General features: G+C 37.6%; 1 protein-coding gene across 1 annotated transcript in view; it reads right to left on the bottom strand.

The window, feature by feature from the left end:
• The window catches only part of LOC111864315 (scoloptoxin SSD14), a 66,586-nt gene that overhangs the window by 2,472 nt on the left and 37,407 nt on the right, over positions 1-26,707 (bottom strand). The window contains exons 3-10 of the mRNA XM_023851471.2: positions 18,137-18,357; positions 16,931-17,123; positions 14,640-14,840; positions 12,103-12,352; positions 6,556-6,746; positions 4,546-4,786; positions 3,882-3,995; positions 2,552-2,742 (exon numbers count right to left, since the gene is read on the bottom strand). Coding sequence (XP_023707239.1) covers positions 2,593-2,742; positions 3,882-3,995; positions 4,546-4,786; positions 6,556-6,746; positions 12,103-12,352; positions 14,640-14,840; positions 16,931-17,123; positions 18,137-18,357 — 1,561 coding nt within the window. The 3' untranslated portion in view covers positions 2,552-2,592. The remainder of the gene's footprint in view (positions 1-2,551; positions 2,743-3,881; positions 3,996-4,545; positions 4,787-6,555; positions 6,747-12,102; positions 12,353-14,639; positions 14,841-16,930; positions 17,124-18,136; positions 18,358-26,707) is intronic.

Genomic DNA, 26,707 nt, shown 5'->3' with positions numbered 1-26,707 from the left:
TTCACTGGAAATATTTCCCCTCTCTGCAAAATTGTTTTAAAAGCAGCCCAAAAATAATTTGCACATTCATTTTCATTCTTCACTGTTGTTCTGTCATGTTTTCTGTAGTGATGTGAACAGTTCTGAAGTACCTGAATTTGTAGTTACTATAGGATTCTGACGATGGTGTATAACACACTGATATATTGTGATTGAGGCTAGCTCTTTCTAACGGACCCAACAGAATAGGTTTTTCCTTCACCTGAGGACGGAAACAGATCCAGTTTCCGAAACGTGGTGTTTTAATTAGTTATCTTAAAAACCAGGACGATGGATAAAGTCCAAAAACCCAATATATCAGTACCTGAATTTGGTTCATCACAAACATTGTTACTGAGTAAGTGGTTGCTGTTTGTATTGGACATTTCTTGCACAAAAAGTTATGCAAGGCAAAAACACCCTTCTCGAGGGATTCAATGTTATCTACTGAGGTCGCAATTGCTGTGTGAAAGACATGAAACTGACTAACCAAGATTCCAAATACATTTTGTGTAATTCACTTAACACTGCCCAAGTTAAAAAAGATAAAACCTATCCCTGTAACAGGGTGTTGTCAGACGTCAAGACTCCCACATTTTGAGACAATCAGCTCACAGATGGGGGGAGAGATTGTCAGTCTTATGCACCGGCTGCTCTGTACTTACTCCCATGAAGACTCCTGGTACTCATTTCTGTTAGAGGCTGAGTGAACCCCAGGGCCATAGTGCAGCTGGAAGGATTAGGTCAATTGAAAAATCAAATTACCTCATCAGAAACTGAACCGACAAACTTCCAGCTTGTATGTAGTATAGTGCCTCAACCTACTATGCTAACATATGTTCTAACACTGCCAAAGTGCTTATTTAATTTAAATGCATGTGGTCATGATTCAATCTCCTTTTCACCATAAAACTGCGGAGTTTCAAAAATTCTTTCCAAAGGGAAAATGCTACAATGGAGATGTAAGGAAATTGATTTCTGTCATTAGTGGGTGGTAACTTCACTTTACTACCTTTCAACACCACTTTCTGAAATGATGTAATGTTGTTACCACCACAGGTAAAAATTTTTCTGTTAGCTGCAATATTAAATAAGATAAACTCGTAACTACTACTAGCTAATTTCCATCAGAATTATGCTGTGAAATCCTACATATGTAACATGCTTCCTGGTGGGGGGACAATTCATATGTCCCCATCAACTGTGATGAGACAGACTGGAAACTGCAGTTTTCTCTGAAACTGTTATCCAGTTCATCCCCTGAATCAAGAAACTGTAGAATGGAAGTGTATTAAGAGCTGTATTTCTTCGTTTCGTTTTGCAAAATGGAGTTTATTTGCCATGTATACTTTTCTTTCATGAAGAAGCCGAAAGCAATTATGCAACAGAATCACTGATACCATTCCCACAGTCATTATATGCTCAAAATCAATCATTCATTGCTTCAAGTGTGCCAAATACATCCTTGTCACTAAATGGTAGTGCATGATCTAGCAATGCAGAAAAAGGAAGATACAGCACATAAAATAAAGAGGACATGTGACTAAACTTGGTAGCAGAAATACTGCTGAGTTGGGCAGCAACCTTGGAAGTATAGCCTGCATACTGTTGAAGAACTTGGTATTTTCTTCCTATGACAGTTATTTATTGCCAAAAAAGCAAAGAACACCATTTTGTGGATATGTGAATAAAAGTCACTAACAGTGCCCAAGCTAGAACAGGAATATTTGAAACACATAATGCCACACCCACAACCACCAGGTACTTCATCTTAGCAACAACCCTGGACAACCTCAACAAGAACTTACTTTCAATGTTTCAGATCAAACAAATAAATAATCTCTAGCGCCCAAATGTAATAGTCAAGCAAATGTTCTATTCTAATATCCTTACAGATATCTGAACAAATGTTTATGACTTGCCTTCCAGTATTTCAAAGAACTTTGTAAATGGCTGTACACATTTCTGGAATAAGTCTTCCCATTGCTCATGCTGAAACAGCCACTGAGAACTTTAAATCCTGAGTTCCTGCCTGTTATTCAGGATAGCACACAACCATTCACATGGAGTTTTTGCCATTATCGTTACGGTACCTTCCTTCCCTTAACTGAAGAAATGAAGTGTAACAGCACGAAGCATTTATCCTCATCCATTTACATATAGGTGTGCAAATATGTCACCTCTAACTGCATTTCGTTCAACATATTTAGGTGAAAATGTTATAATGTATCTAGTCAACTTTCGGTCTACTTAGAATGATGTACTGTTTCTTTCAGCATTATAGTAATGGTAAGTCAGGTTAAAATCACATCATCTCTTAATACAGTGCAGTCTCTCTGCAATCATCAACTGAACAAAAGAGTGGACATAAAACTGTGACAAGAGTCGGTATGTGTATGGGCTCTCAGAGGGTTGAGGATTGCCTTCCGGCTTCACTCTTGGAAGGCATGCTTTTCAGTGAGCTGTAGTGTGTATGACCACCTTTAGGCTACTCAATAAATTCAAATACACCAAACATCAAGAGTCATGTTACCTTTTTGATTCAGATTGTAGCTTTTATATTTCTGGTATAATTCAGTCAATACCAAACACATCTCCTCCTTTCCTGAAGTCAGCATTGGCAGTGATCATGTTTCCCAGCTTGGACAATGCACAAATAATTGACCCTCTGTCTCGGATTCGATCTGTTTTATGTCCAAGCTTCTCCAACCCCTTTATTATTTGCTATAAGGAAAGCATTAATCATTGTCTGCTTCAAAGAAATTTAAGAAAACTAGGTGCTTGGGACAGCAAACAAAGCAATAATTTAAACTGCTCAATATAAGAATTGAAGAGTATGTTAATCACGCTTCTTCAAACTGTTGAAATTTAGAGAGTCATGCAAAATTTATACTTGCCCATATAAATAAAAATAAATATAATATAAGCATAATAGATACAAATCAGTACACTTTTTTGTTTAAAATAAATTCTGTATCAAAACCAGCAAGCCAGCAATTTTTCAGTTATGGAGTCACTCACTTGCCAGAAAAATATAAATGTGAAAAGGCATACTCAAATCTGGCATACATATACTTTCCAAATGAATTCCTTGCAATTTTTCATATATCAATCGCCCTGCCATTCATTTATTGTTAATACATGACTGTCACTGCATACATAAACAAATTTTTAAAGCTAATTACATTGTGCAGTAACAATTATTTTGAGTATTTTTGTAGAACTAAACATTTACACCATCTGATGAGGGAATAATGCATTAAGTGTAAGACAAAAGCATATACGCCTCAGAACCAATTCCTGGCATGCAGCAGGACATTGCATTGGTGAACTGTATAAACATTATAATACTGTATTTTAATTTTATGGTAATTCTCATTACACTCAGGTACAATTTTTCATAGCAAATACTATTCTTCTGCTTGAGAACAAGGAAAAAACTGATGAATATCTTACATTCGTTCCTTATGCTGCAAAATTTATTCTAACAATATAGGATTTACAACACTCTGTATATTTGGAATAACAGCTCCTTAAAAAATTCAAGCACTTTTCTGCATATTAGACACACATAAAATAAATTATACCACATTATTCATTAGTAATGAATTAGTAATTACAATAAGATTTATGTAAAAACCTTAACTCAATGAGATTTCTCTTCCTGGCTTGCTAATGAATTAATCGCACAGACAGTATTTCAAGTCTACTTTTGGAAATGTTTACCATATTACTCAATAATGCATGTACTTGTGAAGAAGGATGTGTGAATCTTAAGAGGACTTTGTATGATTGGCTCGAATATAGTAATCACACATGGGCAGGCATTCACAGAACCTTCCTTACACTGATGAAATACTCACATCTAGAACTCCATAGTCATATGATACTTCCATGGGGAATATCTGATGGTATATTCTGCTAGCATCCACTGCTTGTTTAATGCCTTCACCAAACCAAAGAATTCTCATTATTACCTGAAAAAATAAATTATCTTCATTCTCATGAATAATTAAATGTAATTTGATTATCATTTACTGGTTTTCTTAAATATTTCAGGAAAGAAAAATGTTGTCTTCTTGATGGTTTCATAAGTCATAAGGATGGAACAGATAAGAGTGCGTGAGAACAAAGTGCTAAGGAACATATCTGGACCTAAGAAAGATTAATGAGAACATTTTAGACTGAGGTGCTTCACAAATTGTACTCTTAACCTGACACTGTTAGGGGAGTTAAAAGAGCATCAAGTAGAAAGGTGATATATACTATAATATAAATGGCACAGATAGGAGGGAAGCATTACAGATAGCCTAAGATAAACAGATTGCAGATCTGTGAAATGGAATGAAGAGGCTGAGGACAGAACCCAGTGGTGAGTTTTTGTGATGACAGTGATGCACCTTTATGTTCTATAAGAGAGTGATAATAAATTCATGTGTTATGACATAATGAGAAATAAATAAACCTACAGAATTATGCTTTCACTTTGTGTGTTTTCAGTCATGTAAACAAGTCTGATATTCTTACATAAGCTACAGCTGTTGTTATCTTTGTTCCTCCTGAAGCACCAATAACTAATCGCACATCTCCTTCTCCATTCACGATGATAGATGGGCACATCGATGAGACAGCACGCTTCCCAGGTGTGATGGCATTTGCTGGTGAAAAAGGTATTCCAAAATAGCTCTTTGCTTTTTCGATCGAGAAGTCATTCATACCACTGTTAAGTATTATTCCGGTTGTGTGTGATGTTACTCCCGCTCCGAGGCTGAAACAATTTGTGTTCTGAGTGTTGGCACAAACTGAAACAAACTTGTTAGCTGAGTGTTCAGTCCCATATTTCATGATCAGTGTGTAAGGCAAGAAGTGCTCAAAGGCTAACTTTTTAGAAAATTATGTGACCATAGCCAAACAATTTCTGCAGTCATTCTTCATTATTGTAGTATGAATTTCAAGCTAGGAGTCCTAATGGGCTCTAAATTTAGAAGTTTATTTGGCCAAACAAAATCCAGGACCAACTTTGGGTTCTTAACACATTCTAGGCAGGTTCAAAGATAAAATAGGTCTGAGGTAAATCCAAGAAAGGGTGTTTCTCTACCATGGATTATACCACTGAGTTAGGTTAAAGCCCTTGTAGCTGTGTAATTAAGATCAGAGAGCAGTCGCCCCGACAACCACTTAACTACATTGGATTCTAGAAAGGCGGTCAGAACTGGTTGTACTGCCCAACCAGGACCACAGGATACTGCACCTCCCCCAAAGGAGCCTTACAGGGTGATCACCAGGACCAACAATGTGGTCTACAAGATCCAGCGTCATCCTAGAGCAAAGATGATGGTGATGCACTTGGACAGACTGGTGCCACATCTACAGGCTATTCGAGACAAGCAGCCTTGAGAAGGGAGAGAGAATACAAATTGGGGCCTAGCCAGTGCTTGCCTCCCTTTCAAACATTGAGACTCCCCCTCCCAATTCTCTTCTGGACCTTTCTAGAAACGTGCTGATTGGCCTCACTTGCTCTAGCGCCCAAACTCCATTGAAGTCGTCATGTGTATACAACTGTGGTTGCATGGCTAGGAAACAGGCTCTCTTAGTCATAGTCTAATATGAGTCTTTGTTGAATGGGGATGACTGGTGTAAACATGTATCATAGCAGCTGTAAAACAGTGTATATAATGAATTGCAAGGTAGTTCAATGCAATATGCAAGAAAAGTCAGCATAGTGGCATTACAGTGAAATAGCAGTGGATAAAGACAAACTGACATCAAGATTATACCTGTCAAGACGATCAATGAGGCAATAACCATTCCAAACAACCATAAACATTACAATGAACACACTGTGTCTTATTATAGTTGTGTCTATTGTTCTTATTTGTGTTATTGCCCTCCATTGTATGATCACAGTAGTGATCACAGATGGAAGGGAAGTGAATAGGAAAAGAGAGTGAATGCCTCCCCATCTTGCTCCATCTCCAGTCTTATGATGGCTACTGAAGATGTAGGAATGTAGGGGAATGGACAATAACACATTCCAAACATATACTCTTCAGAAAAAAACTACAGGATATACAGCTACAGGAAGACCAAACAATGGCTATGAAGTCAGAACTGGTACAAGAGAAATCTCTAGACTGTAGGAGAGAAGACTGACTTAGAGTGTTAGTGTACATAATAAGAAAATGACATATAAAAGATAACTGATTGCAACAATATGATACATACAGGACTCTGCATCCCAAAAAATAATTGTAAAACCTATTTATAACAATTAAGTTTCAGACTGAAGAGAATCTAATAAGGAAGGTTTAAATAAATCAGACCTTCTAGGTTCTATGTTAGACTCAGTCCAACATTTTGAAGCCTTGTTCCAGTCCAGTCAGGCAAGTTCAACAACTTTAAAATTCACACAAGATAAACCAAACCTCATGGGGTATTACTCGTATATATTAAAATAAATGGACATCAGATAGTTAAAGGGGAAAACAGAAACTAATTTCAATAAATTCAATGCCAGTATTTAGTGTATTTACTTACTGAAGATTTACAGTACTAGTGATGGAAGCAGCATCTCCATTAGGGGCTATGATAGAAATATGAGCTGTCCCATGGTCATCCACACTGAAATTTACTGCACCGTAATATCCAGGATTTGTGTAAGTTCTATTGTCACTTATATTATGGCGAATTTGATTTCCATAATCTTTTGATTGCAATGTGTGCAATAACTGCAAAGAGAACAAGTAATCTAAGATGAAGAACTGAGACCGTGACAGGGCACGTGAGAGTGACATTGTACAGTCATCAGTCATGAACAAGCAGGTTGTATTCAGGACCTACTTGGTTTGAATCTCAGCCAAGCAACTAGCTACCAGCTACTTCATTGATGTTTTATTTCTTGCTCAACTAACAAAGTCAGTACAGCTTCATTTAGTAAGAGAAGTCATATGCAAATTTGAAAGTTCTTGAGAACATTTTTGTTTACCGACTTTTAGCGTGATTGAATTTGTATGCTTTCCTGTGTTACAAATTGTCTGCAGAAGATGTCAAATGCTGAAAATTTTACTGATGACAGTGTTTATAATGAAATGACTTTGGAGAAATTATTTCCACTTTCAAAGGCTATGGGTGATGTTGCAGCTTCAATATGCATATCTATAGGATGCAGGTACTGAATCATCAGGAGGGTATTAGAAGGGAAGTAAAACTATTTATAAAAACAAACTGTCTGATGTTCCAGTTACTTTCTGATCATCTCTTATATATACAGAGCACAAATAAATATATGTTACAATGCTCTGTGGTAGATAGATGGGTTAAATGTGATCATATTTTCTTAATATACCCATGTCCAGAAACGCTTTATTTACATGCTAGGGCCTCTGAAATATGAAGGAGGACACCTTTACCTCTTACCTCTGTGGCTCACGGGTGATATTTACCTAACATCTCTCCAAGAGACCTTACCCGAGCTGCTGGAAGTGGTGCCTTTGGAAGTCTGTCATGAAATGTGATTCCAGCATGATGGTGCCCCAGCACACTGCACTAATGTTGTCCGTGAGCATTTGGATGAAACCTCTGGCAAAAGATGGATTGGATGTGGAGGCCCAATAACCTGGCCCCCTTGCTCCTCTGACTTGACTCCACTGGATTTCTTTCTCTGGGGGTACATGCAAAGCCTGGTGTACAAGACTCCATTGGAGACACAACATGATCTTGTTGCAAGAACTGCAGTAGCAGCTGGAACCATCCGGGAAATGTCAGGAATCTTTCAAAGAGTTCAGCATAACATAGCCAGGTGGTGCAGAACATGCAATAAAGTTGGTGGCCGCAATTTTGAGCACTGTTATAATGTAAAACAACGATAATATCACCTAAAACTTATGAGTCCTCTCAGAAACTACTGAGACCCTTTGTGACAAAAGGAAGTGTTTCTGGACATGGGTGTATTAAGAAAATATGCTCAGATTGAACCTATGTATCTACCACAGAGTGATGTGACATATATTTATTTACACCCTATATATATAGACACATAGACACACACCCACACACACACATACAGAGTGCCTCATGACAAAATTGACGCCTCACCTACATCCAGGAGATGTAGAAGTTGGAAATAAATAGTAAATATTTTTTATCACCCTTAATTCTAAGGAAGTCTCAGACATTTTAAGGTAAAGTAAGGATAGCGTTACAAACCTAGAAGTAACTTAGTGAAAGATGAGAATGGTGCTCTGCTTGCAGATTCCTACAACATTTTGAATTGCTGGAAGAACTATTTCTCTGTTATTGAATGTACACGTACATAGCGTCAGTGATGTTAGGCAAATAGAAATACATACAGCTGAGCCATTAGCACATGATCCTAGCCCTTTTGAGGTTGGAATTGCTGTTGCAAAATTGAAAAGGTGTAAATCGCCAGGCAGTGATCAAATTCTGGCAGAACTTATTCAAGCAGGAGGCGAAATACAGGGTCCGACAGGGACACCTGACGTTTTTAAGTTGGCACTAATTTAGAAACCGTTAAGTTTCCATTCCAGACCCTGTATTATATTCTGAGACTCATAAGCTAATTACTTCTATTTGGCATAAGGAAAAATTGCCTCATCAGTGGAAGGAGACTATTATTGTATCAGGTCACAAGAAGGGTGATAAAACTGGCCACAGTAATTATTGGAGGATATCACTGCTATCAACTTCATAAGGGGGGGGGGACTATGCTATAAGATGGAAGGTCATGGGTTGAAGTCCTGATGAGGTCATTGGATTTTTTTTCAATTGACCTAATCCTTCCAGCCGCACTCTGGACCTGGGGTCAACTCAGCCTCAAACAAAAATGAGTACCAGGAATAATCTTTGAATATTCTTGGGGGTAGAGAGCGGCCAGCATGTAAGCCTGACAACCTTGCCGCCATCTATGAGCCGATTGTCTATTAAATGTGGGAACCTCAACATCTCACAACCCTATGGGCCTCCACAGCATGTTACAGGGATACCTTTACTTTTCTTACTTTTACTTATCCTTCGCTCAAGGTGTAATCCATATACAGATGAAATTATTAGAGATCATCAGTGTGGGTTTTGACATAGCAGATCAACTACTGATCAGATCTTTTGCATTATTCTGATACTGGAGAAAAAATGGGAGTACAATGAGACAGTACATCAACTATTCAAGACTTCAAGAAAGCCTATGATTCAGTCACGATGGAAGTATTGTACAATATTCTCATAGACTTTGGGGTATACATGAAGCTAGTTAGGGTGATTAAAATGTTTAAACAAAATGTATAGTAAAATCCGTATAAGTAAACATTTGTCTGATAATTTTCCTATCCTGAATGGTCTGAAATAAGAAGATGCTTTATTGCCACTGCTTTTCAACTTTGCTTTAGAATATTCCATTAGGAAGGTACAGGAAAACCAAGTGGGACTTAAATTAAATGGGATACATCAGCTGTTGGTCTACATTGATGGTGTGAATCTACTGGGTAATAATATAGATACCATAAAGAGAAACACAGACTTTAATTGATGCCAGTAAGGAGGTTGCTAGGTAACACGTGTTTCAAAAATGTGGCACAGTTCAGATATTATAACTATAATTTTGCCTGTGGTTCTGTATGGGTGTGGAACTTGGTATCTGACATTATGGGAGGAACATAGACTGAGGGTGTTCAAGAACAGGGTTTTGAGAATATTTGGAGCAAAGACAGATGAAGTGACAGGAGGTTGGAGAAAACTGCATAATGAGGAGCTTCATAACTTCTACTCTTCTCCAAGTACAATTAGAATGATGAAGTCAAGGAGGATGAGGTGGGCAGGGAATGTAGCATGAATGGGGCAGATGAGGAATGCATATAGGATATTGGCGGGAAAGCAGATGAAAAGAGACCACTGGGAAGACCAAGGCATAGGTGGGTGGAAAATATTAATGTGGATCTTAGAGATACAGGATGGGATGGTATGGATTCGATTGATCTGGTTCAGGATGTGACTAGTGGATGGCTCTTGTGAACATGGTAATGAACCTTCAGGTTCCATAAAATGCTGGGAAGTTCTTGAGTAGCTGCACAATAGGCAGCTTCTCAAGAAGAGCTCACCTCCATGAGTGAGTGAGTGGTTTCTAAATGTGGGACGCTAACAATGGAAACATGTTTGGCAACACTGCAACACAGACAGCTTGGCACATATTCCCTTATTAGCAGGGCTAGTGTTGGATTAGTGTGACAAACAGGGTTATTGTGCTATTCAGAATGTACACAATACTAAGAAAGAATATATAGATATCCATTTTGTTTTTGGATTCTGTGATGGGAATGTGGCAGTGGTTGGTCAATAATACAAGAGACAATTCCTAAATTGGTGAAATGCATGACTGGAAAGCACAGGTACTTGCAAGAAAATGATAAATATCCAGAGCAAATGACTTGAGTGTTCAATACAGCAAATAGTTGATACAGTAGGTAGTTGGTAATTGTTATACGAGTAGAGGTCCAACCACCAGTGTTTTTACACCACCTCATAAAACCATGTCTCATGAACAATGGTACAGGTAATTCTTTAACAGTGACGGTTTTTATCTATTTTACCAGCAGTTGTTCAAGCCCTTAATGAGGGTTGGAATAAAGAATCAAAGAAATTCCACTGCCTAGGAGAATCCAAAAGAAAAAAACTAATTTTCAACACAGATCTAGGACAAGATTATTGATGATGGTCTTATTGGACTGTTTGAACACAACTTAACTGCACAGAAGTACTTAAACTTTGCTGAAGAGTGTCTGCCAGAAATGCTTAAGATATGTCAATCAAGACATGTGGTTTCAGCTAAACGTGGACCAGCAGATTTTGCAAGATATGAAAGACAATTTACAGACCAGGGGTTTGAAGATCACTGGATAGTTAGTTAGTTAGTTAGCTAGCTAGTTAGTTATTAGAGAGGGTGGGTTTCCCCATGCACTTAGACCTGTAGTGGTCCATTGTGCTTCCCTCTATGATTTCTACCAGCCTCTATATCCTACCGGTATTGGTGCTTACCATCAGTCCCGCCCAGCCAGCGAGACCGGCTCTACTGGCTGAGAAGTATCTATAATGCTTCCCCCATCTACCGGAGGTATTAGTGACTGCTGTTGGGCAGCAAACGTCCGCAATTTTGCTCAGTGACCTCCTTTGGAGGTATGAGGTTCTTTTACGTGCCATAAAGCTACAACACGGGACCCATGGCTTAAAGTCCCTCCCGGAGGACTTGTTCCCTGAATTTTTCCGACCTTAAAAATTCAACGACCTCCGCCGGGTATTTGAACCTGCGTACTACGAGTCATGAGGGGGGAACATTACCTCTAGACTAAGGAGGCCGCTTCAGATCACTGGATAAGTCTGGCCACCAAGGCTGGCAATATGACACCTTCGGATGACTACTTATAGGGGCATATGAAGAGCCTTGTTCATGTATGAAAATAAGAAATGGTAGCAAAGCAAATGGGCACATCTTTCATACCACAGTGCTCATCAGAAAATATGGCACCATGGATTGCAGTGCTACTAGAACTTCTTTGAAGGGAATGAGTACTTGTCCAAGAGAGAGAGATGACTAATTTTAGCAATTATTTTAATAACCTACTGCATCAATAAAAATCCTAAAACAGTTAACTTGCCTAAGAGAAAGATGGCCATATTGAGCAATGATTGTAATAAATTACTGGTTCACTTAAAATTATAAATCAACAAATGTGTCCAAGAGCAGGTGTTGACCAAAGTGAGCTGTTATTTTCATAACTTATCACTTCAATAAGATTTGCAAATATAAACTTGCCCAAGAACAGGTGTTCACTTTGCTGATCAATTATTTTAATAAGTTATTGCTGCAATAAAAATTGGAAAATGGTAAACTTGCATTTGTGTTCACTTCAGCAACTCAGAATGTCTGTTATGCCTTAAATACTAAGATCAGGGGAACTGGTTGCTCTTTATCTTTGACCTGTAATGACCACCCATAAGCAAAAGTGATGTTTCAACTTTATGTCATGGGACACTCTGCATAAGTTGAAACTTTGCTCTACACATCACCATTATACTTACATTTGTAATATTTACAAAATCTCCATCTCCTAGTTCAGTTCTTCTTGCATAAGCAAATTTAAATGCTTCAATAATACGATGATAAGTCAGAATGGTACTGTTGATGTCCTTGATACTCTCCGAGGTGAGATTGTAACCATCAAGAATATTGAGAATGAAACCAAGTAGAATACCACTGCCTGGAGGTGGGGAACTAAATAGTGTCATCTTGTCTCGGAGATTTATTGTTATAGGCTCATCCCATTTCACCCTGTGCATGTCATAAGAGTCATATAAAGAATATTCTAAACCACATTCAGAGTAAATGTGTAGGTATAAACATGCATAAGCATTTACAGCTATATGTGGCTGGATAAAAATCAAGGTATAACATGTAAGATTTGAGGCTTTCACGGTGGTGACTATGAAGAAAGCAGTCTTCTGGGATTTGGCACCGTGTATATGTGGTGTTAACCGACGTTTCGGAGGAACGTGTCGCCTCCATCTTCAGGGTAGAAGGAAAATATAAGAAATCCGCAAGCGAAGAGACCAAGACTGGTCTGCTTTTACCGGTTCTCACGGTCTCTTCGCTTGCGGATTTCTTATATTTTCCTTCTACCCTGAAGATGGAGGCGACACGTTCCTCCGAAACGTCGGTTAACACCACATATACACGGTGCCAAATCCCAGAAGACTGCTTTCTTCAAAGTATAACATCTTTTACTAAATGCACTATAATATTAAATAAAGTCAAACAAGTGTCAGACTGTAAAGTGTTAACAACTTTACAAAGCAAAGAAATATTTATTATATGGTCATAATTAAGTCCATGGTACATGGTTTTTGCCGGTAAGCAGACAGTGAGACAAAATCATAATATAGAGATACCTAACAGAGCATTTGAAAATAAGACAATGTTCAAATATTTGAGAATGACAGTAACATATCATACTTTGATTCACTATGAAATTAAGAGCAGATTAAATCTCTGTAATGTTTGCTACCATTCAGTTCATATTCTTTAGTCTTGTCTGCTGTCTAAAATCATAAAGATCAAAATATACAAAAACTGAAATTTTTCCTGTAGTTTTGTATAAGTGTGAAACATGGTCTCTTACATTAAAGAAAGAACACAGACTGCAGGTGTTTGAGAACAGGGTGCTGAGGATAATATATGGACCCAAGAGGGAGGAGGCAATAGGAGGCTGGAGAAACTTGCATAATGAGAAGCTTCATAACTTGCACTCTTCACCAAATATAATTAGAATGATCAAGTTAGGGATGATGAGATGAGCAGAGCATGTAGCATGTACTTGAGAGAAGAAGAATACATACAAGGTTTGGTTTGGAAAACAAGAAAGAAGGAGACCACTAGGAAGACCTATATGAAGATTGGAGGATAAAATTAACATGGATCTTAGAGAAACAGGATTGGGTATGGACTGGATTCATTTCACTCAGGATAGAGACCAGTGACAGGCTCTTGTGAACAGAGTAATGGACCTTTCAGTTTCATAAAATTTTGAGGACTTCTTGAGTAGCTGAGAGACTGTTGGCTTCTCAAGAAGGGCTTGGTCCCATGGTATTAGTTCAGTAGATAGAGAAAAGCATTCTCTTCTATTGAATTCTTAAGTTCTTCACAAAGGCCTACCAATAGTAAGCCAGTATAATCCAATTCATATCTCCATAATCTGTCTTCTTAGGAAACATTTTAACACTGTTTTCCCACTTTTTTCTCTACCTTCCAAGAGTCTGGCTACTAAGAGCTTGACCAAAATTCTTTCTGAACTTCTCATCACCAACCCAAACCCATCAGAATGCCTTTAATATAGTTATTGTACCAATATTACAATATGGTTCTGTTCTGAACAACGTAGAGTGCTTGAACATCAAATTATTTCTTTATAGACAATTCATAGGTAATAAGAAATTGTAAAAAGTAAAAAAGAAATTAACTTTTCACAACAAAATTATGCAAACAGGAAGATATATCGCAATAATATTTGAACCTTGACAACTGGCTGAATGTTGGAAAATACTTTTAGCCTAATCTTGAATTGTTTCAGCTAATTACAGAATAAAATAACAGCTGAAACAACTTATTTTATGGTACCCAAATGTTTAGCATCTCATGTTTACAACATGAATGACAGAGTTGAAAAGAACTGAAAAAAAAAAAAACTGCAATATAAGGAGGATCACTATTTATACTTCTCACCTCAGATTGCTAAGGTGATTATATCAGCAACATGAGAGTGGCAGGGCATACTCCATGCTCCAAGAGAATAATGATGTTCATTTACACTTTCTGCCAAATAACTTCAAGAAAACAGAGAGACTACTTGTGAGATTTAGTCATAAATGGAAGGATAATTTTTATCCTGAATCTAGGATAAATGTGATGTGAAAATGTGTGAATTCAACCACCAGTTTCCAATGGAGGGGTTTTCAACATTGTAATTAATCCTCGGGTTATATAAAAGTACGAAATGTTTGGATCAGTTGAGTCACTAGCAACTTTTCAAAGTAGACTGTACCATGGAGTGAGTTAGTTATACCTGTAACTAGCCATGTCTTCTTCTGTGATAATTCCTCCCATTTTCTGGATATCAGAGACAAACATTTTTGCCAAAGATCCAGTATATAAACAATTTCCACCATTTTTTGCAATAATTTTAAGCGTTTCACAAAATCTCTTTGGTCTGATCCGATCTCCATGGTGGAAAAATTCACCAGTCTTTGGGTTAACAAATAACTCCCTGCAAAGGAATAATAATAAATCAGTGAGAAAAAAAAAGTGTTCTGTCTAAGCTTAGTTTCCAGATATGTAATCCTGTCATAATTCTAAATGGTGGAGTTTCAGCAGGTACAGATGCAGGACAGTTATTATGAGAAATTAAAAGTGTGGGCATAAGCAATTTTTCAAGTTCTACAGCCAGATCACTGCAGGAAGAAGTTGCAAAATTAAGGATACAAGTAAATCCATGGATGCAAATAAGACTATCTTCCTTTTCCCTTGTGACTTGTTTTCAGAAATTACACGGCCATTCCATTCATTCCACAGATCCATGCAATTGAGGATGTGGAAACAGTCATGTAGGAGGAGCAATAAAAAAACGTACATAATCAATCAAAACATTAAACAACATAACAATATTTGGCAGACAGTCATTACAAGTGAATAGTATTGTGACGTGTTACGATATGGATGACGCCCCCCCCCCCAGCCGTGACGTGCCGAAGCGAGCCGAGTCCCAGCACACTGGTCGCTGTGCAACACGAGTAAACAGCAGTTGCTAGGCAAAGCAGGTAAACAGTGGTTGCGAGAGATGACGGTAATAACAGCGATGCCTATTACGTGGCTGTTTTCTGTGTTGTCCGGAAAGAGGCTAGATACGGAGCAGCAAAGACTATTCACAGTCAGTTCTCAAATTACGAGTTCACAAGTTAGTTACAAGACACAGTTCTCAAGTTCTCAATCTAGCCAGCGGAGAGTTCCGAGCAGGCCTACGAGTTAGTTCTCAAGGCAACAGTTACGAGTTACCAGCATTTGCAGTGTAGCATTTGTGATACTGCAGATAGCAGTAATTGTGAGATTGTAATTTGTGTGATTGTAAGAGCAAATGTGCAATAAGTTCGCTATATCAAATAAGGCGTGAAGTTATGTGTCGCGTTCTACACTAAACACATGACAGTATCATTATTCTTGTCATATCTAAAATCAAAATATTCATCTAAAGTACAAAATGAATGATCGCATAAGAAAATCTTCAAAGCCAGTTTAAAATCTATAGGATTGTTATATAATTGTTTTGCAAGATTATGTTACATATGCAGGACAAATGGTAAGAGATGTGTGATGGCTGATGACCAACTGAACATTGTTAAGACACACAAAATGGTTGACACATTTATTATAAGATCTAAAAGTTTGTGACAATGGTATATTTCTTAGTCTCTAAGCAAATGGATGACTTTGCTTTTACTTTTTTACATATACATCAAAGCTTCCAAACCTGAGTATGGGGTCCATGGGAATGAGTTTAGCCCTCATGCTTAGTGAGTCTGATTGATGCTTGTTCATGATGTATCCCTCTTCGCAAAGGTGAATGGTTGGCAATATCAGTTCTTCCCATGGAAGTCGGCCATATCTCTGGTGAGCCTCCCAGTAGCCCTTCAGCTCTCCCGGTACTCCAGCTGCCATTGCACCTGTCATACACAAATATTGGAAAGTCACACAAACATTAGATATGTACTACTACTTGAACGTTTACATCTGTTATCTGTTTTATCAGATATATTAAAGTAGTTATGTACAATGGAATGTTCATTTAATATTCATCAATGTTTCCTTCATTCAAGGTTCCATCTCAACTATCCTGAGTCAGTAACCTGTTTTAAACTTCTTCCAATTATGGTCCTTCTCAGTTTAGTGCTCAAATCTATTAATTCACTGGACTCCAAAGAAAAATTAAAAGATTTCACTGATGTTGACTCACAGAATGCATTCTAGATTTGTTGAAAACATTTGTCCTTTGCCTTTGCCATGTAAGAAAAACAAAAGAATAAGAAGTATGCAATTATAATTGTACATACTGTTTTAATTTACTCTGGAACTTAAGTCTCTTTCGCTCCCATATGTGATAATAAATTAAGGGCGTTAGAGCACACAGTTCTGAGGAACATATCCGAAAATTACATAATGAGGAACTTTTATAATTTGTACTGTATANGGTTGACACATTTATTATAAGATCTAAAAGTTTGTGACAATGGTATATTTCTTAGTCTCTAAGCAAATGGATGACTTTGCTTTTACTTTTTTACATATACATCAAAGCTTCCAAACCTGAGTATGGGGTCCATGGGAATGAGTTTAGCCCTCATGCTTAGTGAGTCTGATTGATGCTTGTTCATGATGTATCCCTCTTCGCAAAGGTGAATGGTTGGCAATATCAGTTCTTCCCATGGAAGTCGGCCATATCTCTGGTGAGCCTCCCAGTAGCCCTTCAGCTCTCCCGGTACTCCAGCTGCCATTGCACCTGTCATACACAAATATTGGAAAGTCACACAAACATTAGATATGTACTACTACTTGAACGTTTACATCTGTTATCTGTTTTATCAGATATATTAAAGTAGTTATGTACAATGGAATGTTCATTTAATATTCATCAATGTTTCCTTCATTCAAGGTTCCATCTCAACTATCCTGAGTCAGTAACCTGTTTTAAACTTCTTCCAATTATGGTCCTTCTCAGTTTAGTGCTCAAATCTATTAATTCACTGGACTCCAAAGAAAAATTAAAAGATTTCACTGATGTTGACTCACAGAATGCATTCTAGATTTGTTGAAAACATTTGTCCTTTGCCTTTGCCATGTAAGAAAAACAAAAGAATAAGAAGTATGCAATTATAATTGTACATACTGTTTTAATTTACTCTGGAACTTAAGTCTCTTTCGCTCCCATATGTGATAATAAATTAAGGGCGTTAGAGCACACAGTTCTGAGGAACATATCCGAAAATTACATAATGAGGAACTTTTATAATTTGTACTCTCTATATAATATTGTTAGGATGGATAAATCAAAGGTAAATAAAATGCATCAGACATTAAAATACATGGTCCAGATAAGAAATTAATACACAACTTCAAGAGAGAGAAAGCATACATAGAACATTAACATATATCTTGGGGAAGTTAACTGAGGAGGTGTAGACTAAATTCAAATGGCTTAAATAAATTCAATAGTCGGTTTTGTTTAGAATTTCTTGCCCTAAAGCATTCACATTACAGTTAGGGATGTAAAGTTTACACAGAAAAGTGACCTTAAGGCATTCAGAGTGTCATGAAAAATGTTAAAGCAGTCAATTGTCAAATTACTAAATTGGGGGACACAGACAAGCCAATGCTGAATACCTACATTTCCTTATAATATTATGTAAACGCTTTAAAATTCAACAGCAGAAGAATATATTGATTTTGGGTTAAAAAAAGAAAAAATGATTATATTCACCATTTCCTAATGCATTTAATGTGAAGAGTACTTACCATTTTTTGACTTTTCATTGTCTTTGTTATACATGTCAGGTTTAGACTTCAAGGGAGCACATTCTCTTGCATTTAGTGTGATTGCTGTTCTGCTCTCATGTAAGTACAATGTCATCATAAACCCACCACCCAGCCCCATACTCTGGCTGTTAACCATTCCATTGCAGAACAGAGTTGCAATAGCGGCATCCACCACTGACCCATTCTTCAAAAAGATGTTTCTGATGGGGGAAAAAAATATTAGTTTAGAACTTAATTGGTGTTTAGAATTGCCTGTTTTCACAAACAAATATGAGGACTGACCAAGAGAAGCATAAAATGATAACAATTACTAGAAACAAAGTTATTGCAGAGTACTGTGGAATAAACAAAAAGGGAAATAATCTGAGACCAGGATATTAGGAAACACCTCCCCAGACCCTTCCCCTCTCCTCTCTACTGATTTCCCATGTAGCCTCTCTCCCTTCTCTTCCTGCTCTTATACAGCTCGGTTTTTTTTTGACTTGACATTAGTCTGTTAGCACCTGCTCAGGCTGGTTCCTCGCTCACAGATTTTCTTCTTCTCTCTTCTACCCTGAAAATGGAGGTGATACATTCCTCCGAAACGTCGGTTAACACAATACCTACACGGCGCCACATCCCAGAAGACCGCTTTCTTCATAGTTACTGCCATGAAAACCTCAAATCTTACAAATCAAATATTGTGTTATGCACTGACAATACAGTACATTCATAAATTTCATTTTTTTGTCAATTTCCTTTAAATTTATCGGAAAGCTTAAAAGTAAAGTTGATTAAATGATGTCTGGGCAAGCCAATGACAAGCTGGAATGACCAGGCAAGAGCAGATACATGAAAAAGTAGGAAACACTGGATACAGGATCAAGAGTTCTTATGGGAGGATGGCTAGGAATGGAAAGAGTTTTGTCATTAAGAAAACCCACAATAGTGTGTGATGATAAATGCATGAAAATTGGATTAACTTGCCAGCATGTAGGAATGATTTGACTACTGAATCTAACTCAATCCTCAAAGGTTCACGTGTTTAATTTAACCAACTCGAACATAAAAAAAACCTAACAAGAGATAGTAAAAGCTGTAAATTTCTCTGATAACAGAACCAGAATATTCAACACTGCAAATACAAAGCCAGCCATCAGACATGATTCTGGGCCAGTTCCATCCGCATTCCAACTTCACATCTATGTCCTCAGGATCTACTCATAACTTATCATTATTCTCTAGCTGCTTCTCAGTCTTCCAAATGGTTGCATTATCACGGGTGTTTTCACAAACTTTTTGCATCACTTCCCATTCTAGGTCACATGGTGAACCCTCAATTTAACCAATCTATAATACAGTGCATCCAAGAATGAACTTTGGGGTTTGAAGAAAACTTATTTAGTGACCAAAACAAATCACATATAGCAACACAGCAATACTCTTTCACATTTCATTATAATAAGCAATGCATTGCATGACACTGCCCAATGTTCCCCTTGCAGTTCCACTACAACAGGACACCACTGGCTGACTCCTTGCCCTGATCCATCATTTTGTCTTCACTGAAAGAGCTGACAGCATATTCTGTCCCATAAATACATATAGACATCACATTACATCAACCTCTTGCTGATGGAAACTATATCTGAAATTGTGAATACCAACTCCCCATTGCCCATGAGGACCCATTATCTTATTACACAAATTTGCTGAAATTCCTAAATTTGTTCCTTTTTTGTCAAATTTTCAAATTATTTTGTATGTCAGTTGAGTACAGTAAAAAGTCAATGCCTGATCCATGATCACTCAATGACAACAAAACAAAAAAAATGTAACTGAAAGATAGATTGTAGAGTATATCTTAAATGACACAAAGAAGCAGGAAGGCAGACAGAATACGCTGTAAATGACAAGTGCAATAGAAATTCTTATGTGTATAAAATATTATAAATGGCACAAGGATTAAAACAGGTCATGACCAGTTCCTTTTTCACCTTCCTTAGTACATCATCTGTGGTCAACATGCCATGTATAACCCCTGTGACAAAACACTAGCAAGACAGAGGTAAATGTCCTTTTAGGCTTAATCTCTGCACCAGATGTGACTGTTCAAGAAGTGAGTGGGCCCAAACGAATTCCATAACAAGAGAGGAAAGCCATCCTCCAGTTTGGGATACACATATTTTCCATGTGCATTCTCTTCAAACTCTCATACATCAGTGACCTTGATGCTAATTTTTTTGCTGATGTAAATCTTTTCAACAATTAAAATGTATATTTCATTCACAGCATTAAATATGTAATATCAGTTTGAAGTTAGGATATATCTAAACATCTTTACTTACAGAATCTTTATCTTTTCACCACTTTTCTCCACTCATAAGAAATATGTAAATTTTAAAAAAAGCTATTACTCATACTACCTGAAAAATCAGAAATTACCTTTCCATGCATATTCTTCAGTTGGTTAGTTTGTGATGCTGTCATCATCAAGACTATATAGAGGCTGTATCTTGTTAATTATTTACCACACCAGAAAACATTTTAAATGAAAGCTGTACATCTTAATAGGCTCCACATTTTATTTTACTACTACAAACCTCACTGAAATTTAAATGTGAAATTGTCCACCATAAAAGTAATTGAGAAAAATATTTCTGTGAACTTACAACATTTACCTACAAAACAAATTTTGTCAAAAATTCTAAAACTCAATAATGCAGTCTATAATCCAATTAAATACAAAATATACAAATTCTGTGACCTACCTATATATATATATGATACCAAACTTTTTGCAATACTGATGACTCAAGCATATCTTTCAGTGTAGTTTACTGCTGCAGTCTTCTGTTCATATTTGTAGCTTCTTCCAAAAAAAGCAGTCTTCTGTTACCAGCTCATAACTGACATACATGACAAGAGAATAGGAAACACTTGCTGCTGACTTCTCGTTCTATTCATAACTACTCTCAATCTGACTAGTAACAAACATATGAGTGAATGCCTTTTACATGCATGGATCATATGCACAAGTCATGTAGGGGACTACAAAGTTCAATTCATAAAAGGTAAAAAGGTATAGCCAACCCTGTAACAGGCTGTGGGAGCCTATAGGGTTGTGAGACATCAACGCTCCCACATTTTCTAGACAACTGGCTCACAGATGGAGGTCAGGTTGTAAGCCTTACGCACTGGCCGCCCTTTACCCCTGGTAAAGGTACTGGTACTCATTTCCATTAGAGGCAGAGTTGAACCCTGTGTGGCTGGAAGGATTTGGTCAAATGAAGGATCCAATGACATCAGGAATCTAACCCGTGGGCTTCCGGCTTGTAGCATAGTGCCTCAAAGTTCAAGGAGTTTTGTATAAAATTCGGTTTATATGGGTGGGATACAAATGAAAACAAAATTCACTCATCAACTGTTAATACAGATCTTCATTACAAGTTTCATCAAAATCCGTTTGGTTGTTTCTGAAATGAAACCTGCAGACCGACATACAGCTTCTCCATTATGCATTAATTTTCAGCACTTTGAATAAAAATGTAAAATTCCTACCTCTGTTAGGAATATAAACATGATGTCCAACCAGGAACTAGTCACTTTACTGACTACATTATTCCTTCCCATTATATTTCACTAACACAGTAGAACGGCATAACACTAACCTCTAAGCTGCCCTAATTTAAACAGTCTTCCAATATGATGAAGCTACTGGTTGTATTGTTTTCTCTGTCTCTTTGTTGGCAGCCTGTATCTTAAAGTTGCCTAAGAGCACATGATAATTTTAAATATGCTTTTGAATCAGTAATCTCGTTTGATTGTATCACAGTTTCAGGTTGGATTCCTAGTCAAGATTACACATCTATTACTTAATCAGAATGTACGAACGTTGATCCCATCTCAAGAGTTTGCACATCCACTATGTTATCACCTTGCTGGAAATTAAAAACATGCCATATTGGCACAATAACCATAAAGTTATATGAAAAAGAGTAAACAGCTATTTTCTGTCATTAAGAGAGTTGGCTAAAAACAGTCTGGAATATTTCATATGATAAAAACATTACAAACACTTATTAAACCCTGAAAATATAACCCAAATGACAGCTCACCAATGGGCCCTCTACAAACAGTACAAATTAAAAACATGTAACCTTAAAACAACATCTTACTATCATCCCACCTCTTGTCTTGTCTCCCATATGCCCACTTTTAGAATGTTAGCCTATCAGAACCCCTAAGAAATTTATTTTCCATTTCCCAGATGTAACACTTCGTATACCACCATAAACAGTACTTCAAAAAGTGTGGATGTGTTGTTACATAATTATATCTGAATTCATCTCCTTTCAGGCTTTTTCAATGTACTGCAGTCCATGTTGTGGTAAAGAGCATTATATGGTGCTCTACAGAACAACAAAACACCTTCATACTCATCCTATATGACCCACTAACAATATCATTTTTCTCTGGCAAGTAAGTACTTTGCTTCGCTACAAGCTCTTGATACTAACTTGCTACTGGCAAAGTTTCATGTTAAGCTAGCAATATCAGTACAATGGAAGCAAATAACAGAAGAATCAGCACCTGTCATAACGGAGGCCAATATCCTTACATGTCCACAGAGGCAAAAAGCAAGCAAGCAGTATCGATAAACATATATGTATTCTGCACACGTTGTACTCCACTGCCTACACAAGAATCACAGAAATATATAACATATAGAATATACCGTCTACACAACAACAATCAGTATACAAAACAAAGAAGACACTACTGCATCAACAATCTCAGAAATGGCAATTCACAATACCTGAAAACTGATCATTTAAAACAACTCTCTAACAGTGGAAATGGGTGTAAATAGGTACATTTTAAAGAAAAACTCTGCTTACAATAAAAAAAATGTTACTATACTGTTAACATTCTTAACACATTAAGTTACCTGAATACAAACAACAATAAGCATTCAGTATTTGCTGAAATTTTATTTTGAAACAATTCCTGTTACATATGGGGTGGGGTGTTTGGTATGATGGTCTTCATACTTCATAAAACCACTTCATCGGGTAATTCAAATTTTCTAACAATTCTCTCCTAGAATTAAAACTAGGATTGTCACCCCAACTGCAAATAACAAAAATCTTCCATTTGAAATGTCTTCAAACGTCTGCCATCTGCTCACTAATAGCATGGACACAGATTATCACATTACAAGGAGTTACTGCACACACACGACTGTATGGTCAAAATCTACATTTCTGTATTAGAACCTGTAACGAAATGTGACCGTTTGTAAAGAAAACGCTGATGAATTATTTGAATTTAAATCTACTCTTGAATGTAATTAACAATAATAGACACAGAAATTAAAAACATTTTCATATACTCAGTTAAACATCATGAAACACTAGGAATTTATGAACATCGAACTGGACCAAGGCGGTACAGTCTTTGTTCTTCCACACGATGGTTGGTCGTAAGTAACATACATGTAAACATTACTTGTGTTTACGACGAGGTTGATGTTGCCGAGCTTACAGAAATGCTCATATGCGTCACAGAACTTGTATTTATCAGTCACCGTACCACAAAACCAGAATTTCGTTGCCATAATGTTCCAAGTTCAGACATCCAAGCCTTTCACAGCACAGGTTATTTCTTTCCTAGCTTTTTTGTGTGACCTTCGACGAGTTTTCCGTTTTCTTATTCTGTTCAGTGTTCTGCAGCTTCGTCATTATTTTGCGGGAATGTCCACTGGGATCATAATGATTAGTATGTTCACTAGCTTCTTTCTTGGTGCGCTGTTTACCGCTGTGACCCGAGTAAATATGTTTGTCGTACTCGAAATTGTAATGCTCATATTCGTCAAAATGGCTTTCAGACATCTCCAACTTCGTTTGGCAACACCTTACACCGTCTATCACAAACACGATCTCAGAACAGTCGATGTCGTCGATGTACTAACATGTAGCCGTTCGTGAACCTTAGTGACAAAGGCAACTGCAGCACATGCGCAAACGATTTGTTTTGTTGTGTTAGGCGACTCGTGATTGGTTAACGGGGAAGTTAAGAGGTCGCACTATTTTCCTTTTTCAAGATTGACGTATTTACCAACATTAATATCATACGACGATCATTTTTAATATATATAACAAAGAAACCCTGATACAGAACGTCAGTCCATCCATTTCATAACCAAAAGTGTCACTTTAGTATCTGCTGAATTCTTTTCGCAAGTGCAACCAGTAGGGATAGTTTTTTGCAGCCGGAGCGTGATACTTATACGACACATTTGTGGGGGTACACATATTATTTCCTTTTTTTTCCCCCCTTTTTTCTTTTTTTCTTTTTCATGAATTGTATCGATTGGATGCATACTGGTTTGTACCCGTCCGCCAGTGTATACGTGTTATACCTCCGAAAGTTGGGTGTTGGATGCGACAGTTGTTTGTAATTGTGGATCCTGATAGAGTTTTGCGGTTTTGTCCGAAAGTCAATTCTGACGCTGATTTATTTCTAGGAATATTTAACGAAGCTGAATTATCTGCACAGTATTATCGATTTATGTACCTACAAATATGATGCTGACTATCAATTTTAGCTATTAAACTATCCGTCTTGTAAACTGTAATGGTAAGCATGAAGTATATTTAAGTTTAAGCCTAATTGTGATCCAGTCATTATAATGACCTACGGAAGTTATATCTCTCCCGCGATTAAACTTCAGGGGTTTATTTAAGAATTACACCACTTTAACACTCCAACCTGCCTCTGTGGAAACTTTCCATAACATGAAAAAAATCACTTGAAATACTTGACTTTTTTAAGTATATTTCGTACATGGAGAAAACAATTAGTATTATTTTCAACTTATCCTATTCGATTACGATTAAACAAGTATAATTTTCATTTCATGCATCCTGTTGTGTTACAATATACAACCTCTTTATTAACCGTCACAACACAACAAATATATTGTGTAAAAGAATCTGGTTTCTGGAAAAAGTGGAAAAACTACTACTACGGTAAGGTTACAGCTATTCCTGTTACAGGCAGTGGAGGCCCATAGGGTTGTGAGACGTCATGACTCCCACATTTTCTAGACAATCGGGTCACAGACAACGCTGAGGTTGTCAGCCTATCGTGCCGGCAGCCCTTTACCCCACGGGAAGATTCTAATAATAATTTTGTCCCTCAGTTCAGTTCAGTTCAGTTCAGTTCAGTTCTTTGATTATTTACGTCCTTACTCAACAGCCCAGACACAGCTTCCGTGATCACGCTGTTGGCCGCTGGTTAACACTCCACACCTGAACTCTCAACTTCAAATGCGAACAGAGTCAGTCAGAGTTACTTTAAGACTGACGGTTTACGGGTTTACGGCCAATCAGTTCGTCTTGGCGACAAGCCCCATTGAGACTCACGACCAGTAACTTTTTTCCAACTGAACAATTACGGTCATTGTCCTTATGTAACATTTTCTCTGACGAGAGGATGTGTCTGTTGTTTATAATTGCTGCTGGGTCTCGCCAGCGCAGTAAATCTCAGGCCTGAGTCCCGCGGGACCCATGACCACATTTTACTGCCTCAGATTCGAGACTCCCCCAACCTTGAGGGCCAGGTCCCCGTATTTATATCCCCCAGGAACAGGATAGATCGGTATACCCCCAGGCACTGGGTTCCCTTTCCGTCACCTCTTACAACTCCCAGGGCTACGGTGGTGTTCGACACTGCATCCACACGGGATGGTCTATGGGGGAAGTATTCGTCCCTGTGCATAACATTTCGAGACGAACCACATAGAAAACGCCATTTCCATTATTATAGTCCAACAATACCTCGACCGCTGCATAGAAATGGGTGTTTGTTTATCCTCCTGGTACATTGAAACGGTTATACTCGTCCGTCTCGGGGTCTCTACCCAGCAACGGGTCTACGCGCCACAATACATAAATTCATACTGAATAAAGTTAACATCTTACTAATTAAGAAAGTACCATTCCCTAGTATCAAGCTGCTGTTTACGATAAGGAGTTCAGACCCACACTCAACCCCCTGGTTGGATTCCTGCATAATTTATTCAAGCTGGAGGTGAATGGTTTTGTCCTGAGATCTATAAACTCGTTAATTCTATTTGGAGTAAGGAGGAGTTGCCTGAGCAGTGGAAGGAGTCTAGTATTGTAGCAATTCACAACGACCATAAAACTGATCGTAGAAATTATCGTGGGAAATAACTGCTATCAATTTCCTATAAAATTATATCCTATGTTTTTCTCTCAAGGTTATGTCCATATCCCGATGAGGTCATTGGATTTTTTCAATTGACCTAATCCTTCCAACCACACTATGGCCCTGGGGTCGACTCAGCCTCTAACAGAAATGAGTACCAGGAATTAATTAAATAATTTTCCTGAGGAGTAAAGAGCGGCCGGTGCGTAAGGCTGAGAACCTTACCGCCATCTTTGAGCCGACTGTCTAGATCAGCGTTGGCCAACCTAATACATTTCGAGGGCCAAATTTAGTTTATAGAACACCATCAGGGGCCAGACACAGTGTTTCTTTCAT

Source organism: Cryptotermes secundus, unplaced genomic scaffold (assembly GCF_002891405.2).
Source record: "Cryptotermes secundus unplaced genomic scaffold, Csec_1.0 scaffold216, whole genome shotgun sequence".
In the NCBI taxonomy this organism is placed as follows: domain Eukaryota; kingdom Metazoa; phylum Arthropoda; class Insecta; order Blattodea; family Kalotermitidae; genus Cryptotermes; species Cryptotermes secundus.
The sequence above is the reverse complement of the archived record's forward strand: the minus strand, read 5'-3'. Positions and strand labels throughout refer to the sequence as shown.